Below are 13,079 nucleotides of genomic sequence, written 5' to 3'. Positions count from 1 at the left end.
AGACCACACCCCAATAGTCCTACAATGTCAACTAAACAACTTACAGCAATACATGGCAGTAAACAACTTGGATATTAACGAAGAGAAAACAAAAATGATGGTAATCGAAAAAACAACTAAGAAGAATGAAAAGATCTCTCTTCGTCTGGGTACTGCCATAGTTGAAAGAGTCAGCGATTTTAAGTACTTAGGTGTCACCCTGGACAGTACAGGGAAAGAAAAAGCCATGCGGGAGATTCTTTACGACAAAAAGAAAAAACTTGCGGCCCAGGGGAAAGCAATTGACACCAAATATGGTCCCTTCTCAACAATCCCGGTCAGAGAATTCTATAAAAAGAAGGTCGTACCATCCTTAATTTATGGCTCAGATGCCATGCCCAACCTTCCACCTGAGCTATGGTCCAAATTAGAAGCAATCTTCTGGAGATCAGTTCTCGGTCTACCGAAGTCTACTTCAATTTCACTGATTAGACGTGAACTTACTCTCTTATCATTAAAAACATCAGTAGATTGTAACAGTATAATGTTATACAGGAAATGTATACTGAAAGACACTCCATATGTTTATCGACTGATAAACCAAGAATTGCTGTCTGGTTCCTGTGCAATGCTGAGTAAATGGAAAACAGAAACTATGGCTCTGTTACATTCAGTGGAAAGCTGTGATGACAAGCTTGCGAACAACCCAGTAAAAGTCATAAAAAGATCAGAGAAATGGACTGGATAAAGACATTAGAAACAGCCAACAAAAACAAACTCACGACGCACCTTCCCCAGATCTTCAAGAAATTGGATACCCTTCAAACTTACATCAATCTATATCCGAATTGAGCAGTGCGTAACTTCTTTATGAAAATTTGTTTGAACCTGCTTGAAACTAATGAAATATTGGCCATCAGAGGCTTAGCTCTCACGAAGACTTGTCCACTACGAAGAAGGAAACCATCCGTCACCTGCTTTTGGTTTGTCCGGCGACACGAGAGATTCGCTCCTTATATCTGAACGGTACCATTTCTAACTTATGGATGAGGAGACCTGTTGGCAAAAACTGATTGGAGGAGACAGACCTGCATGGCTATTGGCCACTGTGAACATCATGCAACACATAGTCAAAGTGATGTTTCCATTGCACATTTCGACTTAGCAACTGCAGCTATGAGCTAATGCTGGAATACATGGTTTCTTAACACAACGCGGAAAAACTAAAGAAAGTGTATATTTTTACACAAACTGGACGATTGATTTGATTAATTTGGGATCAGTTATGACTTTTCATACTTCTCCTCTTTTGTAAAAATCCTTTTGGATTAAACACAAATAAATAAAAAAAAAATAATTAAAAAAAAAATTCTGCTGTTGCCAGTTACAGCTCGTGGTTGACGTTGGACACTAAAGGACGCCAACAGAAGAGCGGGCCGAGACATTTCGTAAGCATTTTAGGGAAGATCCACCTTAGGAAAGCCAATGCAGGTTAGTGCTTGGAGTTTAGCTGCACAAGTTCTTCATGCTTTGTCTAAATAAACTCAAGCTCATTTTCACTTTCTGAATAAATACACGCATTTGTGACACTTGTCTGTTTTTAACGATGGCAACTGTATTTTATTGGTATACAAGTCTGGTTGTGTTTATGATACCTGCATGGGTGTACTCTCACAAAGTAAAGACTGTCACGAGGATGACATTGGAGTAGGTGTAATAAAGATTACAAGGTAAATGATAGGACCTTTGTTTAGGGTGTGGGGGGTGCTCTGTGGCAGCTGGCCGCCCATCGCCCGGGATACAAGTGAAGTATGCAACATGCAGAGAAAACTCTGCAAATGTGGAACGTGGAGGTAACGGCAAGAAAAGAGCGGCCCATGTGTGGCAGAGAGTGCCTGGGCACAGGTGTGCCCATATCGACCAGTCATAAGAAGAAACGCTTCAAGCAATATATTGAAAATCAACTTGCCAGAGGCCAGCGTCCTTATCCATGTCGAGTGATGGTGAGTTAGACTTCCTACAACATAGGCTTCACAGAAAAGCATCACTCACTAGAGAAGTCAGGTTTACCTTGACTTTCTTGCATAGAACAATCCGATCGCACAGTGCTCCTGTAGGAACGAATGCCAGACTGCAGACCAATTTACTGTACGTAATGATGTAAACGCCCTAAACAATTAAAAGATTTTGGCGCTGAAATGCTTAAATTAGCTGCATCCCTCCAGCCTGCCAGATTAGTCATACAAAATTATATTTGACCGCTCGGTGGCACTGCTGCACCACTATCCGTTTTAATTTATTATATGCTTGCTTTGGAACTAAATAAACAAGAGGAAAAAAAGCGTCTCGAATTAGAACAGGCTCTGAAGAAGCAATGCACGACGTACTGGCAATCAGAGAACTAGAATCACACAGCAAGATAGAATGGTGCAGATAATTGAGGCAAAATGTTAAATTTGTAGAGTACATAATTGGATTTAAAAAAAAAACACAGGCAAATTCAGATGCGTGGCCACACGCCGGAAATAAGGGACCCAGCTAAAAACAAGACTCTCGGAGAGGACAGAATCTGACAACAGTGTGACGTAGGAGAAGCATTACTGCAACAGGGTGACCAGACGTTCATTTTTTACCAGGAATGTTCCGGAATTGGGTGAGATGGACTTTTAGGCAATTTGGAAGTCAAGGTGATTACTTCTGGAAAGAATGCACCATGCACTATATAATGCATTTATTTGGCAATATCTGTTGTATTTCCAATAAAGTACTTTTGGTCTCATTATGAGTGTGCCAGTGCTTTATTAATGTGCTGGTATTACCGCATACCGGCATGTTACCGCACAGGCAAACTCCAAGTTTGTTGGTGGGGTGGCCGGACTTACCTGCAGCTCCAAGCTACTGGTAATTCCAGCACCGCACCAGCACAAAAAAGCAGGTATTACTGGCACCGATATTATCGGTGCTGGCAATAACGACGATTCCCCTCCATGGAGTCCAATGGGACTCGATGGAATGGGGAATTCTGACCATTACCCCTACTTGTAATCTGCCGGAACGGTATTACGGTTTTTGTTGGTATCCAACGGGTAAGTCCGGCGGGATACCACCAAACTTATAATGAGGCTCTTTGACCCGAATTACCATCAAACTAGATTACAATTACCCCCACTTGGGACTCGATGCAGTTACCACAGAATTACAAGTGGTGGTAAATCCCCATTTCTGGAGTCCATAGGAGGCTGTGGAGATTTTTGGCAGATTCACCACTGATGGCATAACTGCACAGTACATCTGCCAACTTCTGGCAGTAAAGTGTCACAGTGACCTCCAGCTATTAGCTCTAGGCAAATCCTCTACTTCACCTCTGAAGTTATAATTTGGCGGTGCAGAAAAAACTGCTTTAATTCTATTACTGCCAAAATAATTGGAGGTAACAGAATTACCACCACTTTTTCCTGCACTGCTGAACTTGTAAGGAGGCCCCTTGTGTTGTATTGTAGGGTTTACAACATTAAACCGCAGCAGGATACCACTGACAGAGAAGTCTGAATCAAACACGCATGTCTGTAATTATGTTGGCCAGTCTTCTCCCTCCTCCAGAGTACAAAGTGTGCACTTACCCATGAGACCATAGTCCCGAAACTTTATACATACATGTCTAAACACACCACGAAGAACAACACTTTAAGGTGAACCAGTACCATCGAATTTTGCATTTTACTTTGCCTTGGAAGGGCAACTTAAAATCAGCATGTTCATCTACGGACCAGTTAAAACTTTTTTTATGGCGGTCGATGAAACATCGATGCTAAATTGCGTAGCACCAGAGCCTGTCATGTGCTCCGGACCCCAGTCTTTTCTTTGAGGCTCGTTTCTGCTCATGTCATAAGTGACACTATGCCATTGTTTCTTTTTTTCTTAAGGTCCATGCTGCCTGACGTGGTGGATGATTTTCGCCTGCAGAACCCCCAGGCCAAGGGGCTGGAAACCCTATTCTATTCGTCCTACGTCTTCTTTACCAGGATGTCAGCAGGGATTGCCTTGGGAATTTCTGCGCTATGCTTGCAGTAAGTGACGTTATCATTCTCAGACTCCCTTTAAATGCAGTCCTTGTAAATGTCTATTACATTAGAAAAACAGTCAGAAAAATAAACATTACATTTCTTGTTCTGATAACATTAATATATACAACAATAAATAAAATGCATTAAAGATAAAACAATCAATAAAACGTTGATAAAATTAAAATGGTGTAAATTGATCATAATCTTCAAAACCGAGACATTTCACACATTAATAGACCACTCCTAAACAATTAGATTTCATGAACAGGTTCACCAGCAATGAAGAGAATCATTTGCAAAACACACTTGCAATCCCCCAATTGAATATGGCTATTTGATAGCTGATTCAGGACGAATGGTAGCTTTGATCGCTGTAAATCGATTTGACCTAATTGGCTTAACATCTGAAATTGGATTTCTGCCTATCCAATAAAGCCAAGCCATAAAGAAAATTGAGAATTCCATATCTGACCTCTTTTCTGGAGGCGTGAAATAGGAGCTTCCAGGCCCTCTGTTGGGATATCTCACTATAGCCCTCGAAGAGTGGTTTGAGATGCACGGACTGCTGAGAGCACAATATTGTGCATTCAGTACACAGATGTTGAAGGATCTCTAACGCCATGTTGCAAAACCGACATTGAGCCAGGCTTTATGGAACTAGTTTGCGTATATAAAGTAATTCATGGGTAGGCCACAAATTTTAACGGAAACGCAAATAGTCATTCCTCTGACGTGAGTCAGGAAATTTAACAAGGTAACTTTCTACATGACCATAGCGTTTCAAGGCAAATGGGTTATTTTTAAATTTCTGGTAATGAAGGCAGGTGCTTCTCGTCTTACTCCAGTCCAGTTCCCACAAACGAGTCTTTGCCTTGTCTGGATTCTCACATAGTAGCTCTATCGAAAAACCTGTGTTATCAATTATCTTTACAACTTGCGTGCGCCCTTTAACAGGAGAAACATCAGATGACTTTAATAGATATTCAGTAAGCAACCATAAAAGACCGGATTTAGAAGTGGCCATAACACATTTACGGTAAAGACCACACAATTTCCACTTCTGTAGAGCATATAAGGAAAGCAAACCTAATTCATGCCTTTTTAGGCTAATAGGTTCAGAAGAGGGTAAATTAAGTACTGATTCCCAGTATCTGCTTTCTAATTTTGCCCAAAAGTGATAAGACTTCTCTATGAGGGTTTCAGATCCATATAAGACCACAGGGGCCAATTTTCGTCTGTAGTAGGTAAGTAAGGGCACAATTGAATATTTACAGTATCTTGATTTTATGATCCGAGCTTGTGAAAGAGCTGTGTTTAGTTTGCCTTTAATGTGCATTTCATATTTGCTAGTACCTACTTGGTTTGTCACCAGGGTGCCCAGATAGATATTAGTTGAGACTGAAGCTAGCAAGGCGTTTTGAATGGGCCAATAAAGTTTGGCTGTACATTGTCTCTGATTACCACACTGGGTGATTTTGTTCTTCATTAGGTTTATTGTAATACAATTTCCCGAGGTGTACTCATCCAGAGCATTCAAGAGAGCGCGAAGGCCTTTGGGGGTCTTTCAGAACAGGACCATATCGTCCGCATGGAGAATTTTTTTTTACCTGAACTCCATTAAATATAGGTGCATCAGCATTAATTTTCGAGAAATGTTCACCAACATCAGAAATAAAAAAATTAAGGCCACGAGCTGTCTCTATGGGGTCTGATAACACGCCATTGTTAATTTGACCTGTATTGATGTGTCAGAATGGAGGTCAATTACCCATTTTAAGATATGTCATGGGCATCCCCTATCCATTAGTCTCTTGAACAATAGTTCACGAGGCACTGCAACAAACGCCATACAAAAATCTATGAACGCAAGATATATTGGCTGATGCGTTGTTTAGCTTGGGATTGGATGCTGTTCACAGTAATAATATTTATGGCTGTGCCTATGCCTGGCAAAACTCCTGTTTGGAAGGGATTGCACAAATTATTCACATCTAGCCATTGGTTGAATTCCTTTAGGATTAAACGGGCAAAAATGTTCCCTGGGCAATCTAGAAGGGCGATAGGACGATAAGATTTAGGCTCGCTTTTATCACCCTTCTTGAATATGGGTAAGATAATGGACTTTCTCCATGAGTATGGCACTCACCCTACAATGAAGACATGCTTAAAGATCAAATGGAGAATTGTGGCCCATTCGAGAGGATTGCCCTTAATCATAGCATTATGCAGACCATCAGGGCCAACAGCTCTGGATCTACTCAGTGTTGAAATGCAACAGAGGATGTCAGTAACTTCTATTGGGAACGTATGCAAGGTGCCTTGGTCATTAATACTCCATTTCAGATCAAAGAAGGGGGAGGTGTAGAGGTTGCTAAAGTAGCATTGCCACACCTCCTTAGAGATCACATTGATTTGCATGGCTCCTTGGGAGTTAGATGTGGCCATGTTTAGACAAGCCCAAATGCCACTTGTGGATTTTAGTAAAATTTGTTGGAACATATACTCGTTATCTCGACGATATTGAGTCGCTCGCCGCTCTCTTAGCCAAGTCTTGTGGGCCAATTTTGATTGTTTGGTTAGAAGGATTTTTCCGGCTTCTGGGTGATACGAAGCTTCTGCCTCAATCCTGATTTGTGTTGCTGTACTTCTAGATCAAAAACGTGCCAATGTTTAATTATATGGCTAGCATCAGGGAGTCTATATTCTCTGAAAAGCTGCATTAGCTGCAGGTAACAATCTGACCCATCAGCACAGGGAGATACGCAGGTTTGATCAATGCGATCTCTAAGTAAGAGCAATTTGCGGGGGTTCCACCGGAGGCGAGTGCCTCTGTTGTTAACAATGACATTGGATAAATGTATATTCCTTTGAGCTTCATTCCGTGACACTGGAAGAGTACAACTAAGTTGTAACATATTGTGGTCACTAAGCTCTGTGTCGATCACTTTTAGAGAAATGATATGGTGCAAAGAGTTCACATTCATAAAGATATAATCCAGAATAGTTTGTTGTGACCCTCTACCCCACGTCCAGCGAGGAGGAACATCGTCCGCTATGGCACCGTTAAGCATTGCAAAACCCCTCTCTTTCATCATGAGAGTCCATGTTGATTCTGCAGCAGCAGGTTCTATAATGTCATTCGTAAGTAGATGTAAGTTCAGGTCGCCCATGATGAAAGTATGTGACAGAGCTTTATCCAGGAGTAGTGAATCAAGATCAATAGATAAATGATCAAAAAAGTATTCAGCTGAGAATGTTTGTTTGCTCCAGTATATGTTCAAAATAACAAAAATAGTGGCACCTCTGTTCACTTTCGCTACTTGGAAACAAGGAGCGGGAGTAATACAGGATACACAACCAAGGCCCGATGTTTTTTTGATCGCTATAAGCAACCCTCCCATTGGACGACCTAAGGGACGTTTAATGGCGGGGATAGAATGGATGACATGGGTATCCCATACCGGAGCAGATAGTAATCAGGTTTCCTGGAATACTAGAATATCCTGTTCTCCCAGGCTGTGGCCAAGAGCATTAATGAAATGAGAGTGGCCTCTCGTATTCCACAAGGTCATGAAAATATGATCATCTTGGCTCACAAACTGTTATGAGCTATGATCGTATGTTTGTAACGATTGAGAATGATTTGAAAAGGCTCGATTGTCCGTAGAAGCAGTGTTCAATTTGGAATGATAAATATTGATCGACGTCATTGGACCTTGGGATGTCCTAGATACAGAGACTTGAGTTCGAATGAAGCCCAAGTCAAACATGGCCATTCTCACTTGCCATAGGATATTGGCTACGAGCCCAGACCGCACATATATTTTAGCTTCTGATAGGTTATGATTGTTGTTAAATTCCACTAGTTCGATATCGGTAGTGGTCAGACTTCCTAATAATGGAATCTCAGCACAAAAATTCAATATGCTTGCTCTATTAAGAACATATTGTGTATCTCGACATTTTAGGGCTAAGCAATGAAGCTTTGTTTGATTATTAGCCAGAGTCGAGGTTTTGGCAGATTTAACTTGGGTGTTCTGAGATGTTGGTCTAGAGTCATTTCCTGTAATAAAAGGGTTTGTGTTTTGCAGCGATTGGTCAGATCGTTTCGCCACAGAGGGACCTCGGATCAACTTGCTCACGTCCGGAAATGTGGGTGGAATATTATTAACCAAGCTATGTGTTTTGTCTTGGAAATAGGCATCCATAGATGATCTTACAATTTGTCTCAACTCTTGAGTTGTTGGCAGAGTCTCTTTGATAAGGCCTTGCAGGGCTTTGTGAAGGCAGGAAGAGCCCTGGGGAGCAGATGTTAATAGTTTAGGTGCCATTAAGTTATCTCTTTGCCAAATGCTTGCCACTGTTACACCTTTTCAGCGATGGCAATTGAGACGGCAATGGTTGTTATGCAGTTCTGCTTTTTGCGGATATTCCAAGATGGCGATGTGCTACGGGCACAGGAGAAGTGACGGTCTAGCTGTTGCACGTCTTCATTGTACACGATCAGAGGATCACATGACTGAATTTAAGGACCGAAACTCCTCTCTCTTGTGCGTCACTTCTGTTTTTCAAGACGCTTCCAATCCTTCGGGCATTTCCCCTCGAGCGGCGGTTTCCCTACCGGGCTCAGCGGTCTTCAGTTCTCTGCCTTCGCGGCTGCCCCTTCTCCGACCCAAATCCTTCTTTGAGCCACCCTTCCGTTTAGACAGAGAATCTCTCTCGTATCCGTTGGGTGAACCTCCTTGTCGGCTAGCAAGACCGACATTATCTAAACACTGATTCCCGTAGTGATTAGAAGAACTGTAAGTGTTATTCTCCTTCAATTGAATTCTTTTCTGAGACAGTCTATCTCTTCCTTACCTGTACATTCCTTATTCTATAGACACCGTGAATCCTGCACCACCAGCCATCCAGAGACAAACCAATCCTCCAGAAGCACTCTCAAGAACACCCAGGGTTTTCTTCCACCCAAGGGTTTTCCTGGGGTTCCTGTCTCGCTCTCTCCGGTTTTCTAAAATCGTAGGAGTAGGGGGAGCAGGTGTCTCAGGGAGATCCTTGCAGTCGTCCATTTCTACTCCAGAGGATCGCCATCAATCCAGGTTAGTGACAGAAACTCGAATTCTACATTTACCAATCACCAACATTATAATAGCCACTGGATTAATGCAATTAAATGCGGTGGGCAAGACACTCTGTTGTTGTTTGTTGTAGGCAGTTAGTTGGGTGTCTTGGTTCAAATTAGTTTGCACTAAGGCGATTGCTGCCACACTCGGCAAATCACTGGGGAGAGCCGGTGGAGGCCTTGCAAAATCCACTCCAAGTGATTTTTTGGTCACATAAGAGTCTATAGATGCTCGAATCTCCTCTCTCAGTGAAGCAGTTGTCGTTCAAGCTTGATGAATCAATGTCAATATAGCTGGCTTCAGAGGAGCCATATTAGAATAATTGGTATAAGGGTTGCTGCCAGCTGAGTTCGCAAGGCTAGGGTCGCAAACTTTAAGAACATTTAGATGACCATCTACACTATTAACCATCTTGCCAGAAAGAGCTACCAGGTCATCGAGAGGCTGGTAGCGTGAGGGATTGCACGAGGTTGTCAGAATAGATTTAGAATTAGGAGCCATCAAAAACAAGTCGTCGTGCTTCTCCATTCGGCTTGCAGCCTTCACGATGCGCCGCGCTCGCTCACGGATAGGGGCTTGTCGCATTTTCTTTACTGGCTTTCGTCCAGGTTTGGCATGGTTGCCTGGTTTCACTAAGCAATCGCCTGATGCAAGAGTATTTGCATTGGGCGCTGAAAATAGATTTTATGTATTCGTTTTTTCGGCCAAGCAAGGGACAGGCGGAATTATTAGGTCACTGTGATGTTGCAGCGAGAGGGTTTCCTTGCTGGCAATTGCATGTGCTAGAATGGGATTATCAGTTTTGATGGGGTCTTCGCATGATGCCTGTTCACTGGCTAGAACTCTCGTTAATGAGGTTATCGGTGCTGAGGCTGAGAACCCCACCAACGACACCTGTGGTGATCTCTGCTGCGTTGTATGATTGTCATTAAATAGCTTTTCTAGGTTGTTAACATTGTCAATAAGTTGCTCAATCAGATTAGTTTGGTGACTTACTTTACTCTCCATGACTTCGTAATGTTTGGCTATCGTAAGCAAGGCAGTGTTCATGGCGCTCAAGGTATTATTGACGGCCGGGGCCTCGGGGAAGGAAAAACGGGAAGAACGACCTGTCTGGATGAAAAATGTGGGTTATTTAGTCTCCTCATTAAATTCGGAGCGTCTCGGTGTGGGAGCAATAAATGAAGGTGACTCTTCTACAAAGTGAATATGTGTTTTATTGGAAAAACCTGGGGTGTTTCTTTGGTTTGGGCTTCACTCCAAGGGCTGTGCTTTGGAGAGATTGACAAACTCTGGTTGGGTGTTTGAGATACTATGAGTAATGTCTTCATGCAATTGTATCAGGCCCCCAGAATTTGAACAAATATACATAATCTCATGATTAGATGAACTGGATCTGTTTGAGCTATTCATAAAATCGAGCGCATCGTCGTCTATTTCACCGGCTAAAATGAGGGAGTCATGAGCCTCTCGGAGACGCTGCTGAGCGCCCACCGAGCAAAGCATGGGTGCCAAAGATTTACAAGGAGTCAGCTTAGACACAGCTGTGGATTGTTGTTCAGTGTCTATACAAAGGGTAACAAGAGTGGTGTCAGTAATTGTATCAGTGGCTAGGGATGGATTGGCAATACTAGGGGTATACAAATGCAAAATGTCATTAATACAGTTCTCAGAAACATTGGGAACATGGCGTTGAATTGACACACTGCTCGGGGATGCCACATTTATAGGAATCGTCAATGGTGGTTTAGTGGGTATACAATTATCAGCACTGTTTGTCGGTACCGTATGTGCACTCGAGACCAGATTAGATTCGTTGGCATAAAATGAGCAAATGTCAGGCATCAAGGTCGTTAAATGAGGACCCTTTTTGCCTAACACCCGCTTGACTAGCGAGGTTTGCTTAGGTTCTAAAGGAGAAGGGTTCTCCTGCGCCATTTTTGCGTGATCTTTCAGTAGAGGGCGCGGTGATGCCGCGAGCGGCAGGCCTGTTTTCAAAGTATACCTCTTTGCAACCATGGTCAGCGATTACAATTATATGATAATCGAAATAATAAATATATTTAAGCACAATACAGTACCAATCAGGGGGCGCCTGTCTCCACCATCGCCAGCTAGACAGCGAGACAGTGCAACAAAAACACTTGACAAATGCACTTGCTCGAATGCGCATGCCCAGTGCTTTGGTCTGTTCAAGGATGGAGGCGGGCTAAACACGATCCAATGGAAGCAGAGGCACGGTCACGTGTCCTTATGAAGCCAACAAAATCCTGTTGTTCTTTCCACTGCAAACAGTGTTTTTCTCGTGACCAAACGGCTTAGCAGGACAGCGATCTATGCTTGTTTTAATGCAGCTGTTTTTTCCTGGTAGTGTGTGATCCTACACTTTCAGTCTTGCTGCAGTACATCCCATCCATCCATTTGGGGGAGTCTACATAAATTTGGGTAACTTCCATTGCAGTAAGTCTTTCCACTCCTCGTCACAGTTCATACTCAATTAGATGAATCCCACCTCAACAGACAGGAATCTGATTTGTCCCCTATATTGTTCTTTTCTTCACCTAGGGAGTCCGGTTATTCCTTGTCCCAAGGCTCCTCCTATCGCTACCCTCACCGAAGATAGGTCTACAGACTCCACATACCACTGTCTAGTTTTCTGGGTTCTCTATGTGTATTCCTTGCTGAGAAAATGTGTGCAGGGAGAATGCCACTGTACATGCACATACATTCAGGCCCGGGCATGCAATGACGACAGGAGCCTTTGATTAACTTAAACTTATTCCCTCTGGCGGCGAACTAACTTGCTGTGCGGGATCCTGACTGCTCATACGCGTGCCTCGTGCATTCTGATTTGTCCGTGTGCTTCATGACAGAGCTCCATGGCTCTGTTAACTGTGTCCTCTTCAGGACACAACGTCTCCCCCTGTCAAGCAAAACACATCTCTTCGATCAGGTGCCCAGGTCTTCTGATGCATCTTGTGGGCCTTATCCGACGTTTTTCCTGCTCTTCTTCAGCTTCTTCTCTCACTAGCCCATCATGTGATGTTGCTGAGTTGTATCCCTCACAACGTACTTGATCACCTTCCTTGTGCAGCTTGAACTGGGAGAGATTTCGAGTGATCATTTTCGTAGTGGAGCAAGCAGCTACCATTGTTTCATTCATGTGAGATATCACCAGATAGTCGGGATCAAATCTTGAGTCCAGCTCCCTATCTTGCCATCTGCATACGAGTACATTGCCCCCTTATTTGCAAGCCAGAGCTCTTGGATCGTCTTCTGCTGTCGGCATAAGTCTTCATGTCCGGTTTCTTCCAGGCATCCACCTCTCAAATTTGTTTCACATCCTCATTCAGGTCAGTAGCAAGGTCACTTGCATGGGGAGGAAGTCTGGGTCTTATCCATCTGCCAAATAACAACTCAGAGGGACACTTTCCAGTCATGCCATGTGGCACGTTCCTGTAGTCCCTCAGCATGTTACATAGGGCCTGGTTGAGTGACAGGGACCATAGCTCATTCTGTCGGAGGATCCTCTTCAGGCTTCCCATCAATTGCTCCACCATGCCATTTTCCTGTGGCCATAGTGGAGTGGCCTTTCTGTGGTGGATGCCCATGTATTGCACACCTTTTTCAAATTCCAGGCTGCTGAATGGCAGACCGTTGTCTGATTTGAGGACTTCTGGAATGCCCCATGTGGAGAAGATGCTGCCTAGCACTGGTATGATGGTGCTGGCTACCGTAGATGGTACCATGTGTGCTAGAGGAAATAGCGAATATTCATCCTTGATGACCAGCCAATATTTGCTCTCCCCAAAGGGCCAGAAGAAGTCGATTGCAAGGTGGGTCCAAAGGAGCTCCGACATGTCAGACATCTTTAGGGGTTCTGGGTGATTGGTTCTGGATATGTTCTGACACA

The 13,079-nt window shown here is 43.3% G+C and overlaps 1 protein-coding gene across 1 annotated transcript in view; it reads left to right on the top strand.

Annotated features, from left to right (window-relative positions):
• Nucleotides 1–13,079, top strand: part of MFSD2B (MFSD2 lysolipid transporter B, sphingolipid) — a 599,687-nt gene that overhangs the window by 435,755 nt on the left and 150,853 nt on the right. Inside the window, exon 12 of the mRNA XM_069605873.1 lies at nt 3,903–4,046. Within this exon, the coding sequence (XP_069461974.1) occupies nt 3,903–4,046 (144 nt within the window). The remainder of the gene's footprint in view (nt 1–3,902; nt 4,047–13,079) is intronic.

Source organism: Ambystoma mexicanum, chromosome 4p, assembly GCF_040938575.1.
Source record: "Ambystoma mexicanum isolate Mex_15411 chromosome 4p, UKY_AmexF1_1, whole genome shotgun sequence".
In the NCBI taxonomy this organism is placed as follows: Eukaryota; Metazoa; Chordata; class Amphibia; order Caudata; family Ambystomatidae; genus Ambystoma; species Ambystoma mexicanum.
Note: the sequence above shows the minus strand (reverse complement) of the source record. Positions and strands in the feature narration are given on the sequence as shown.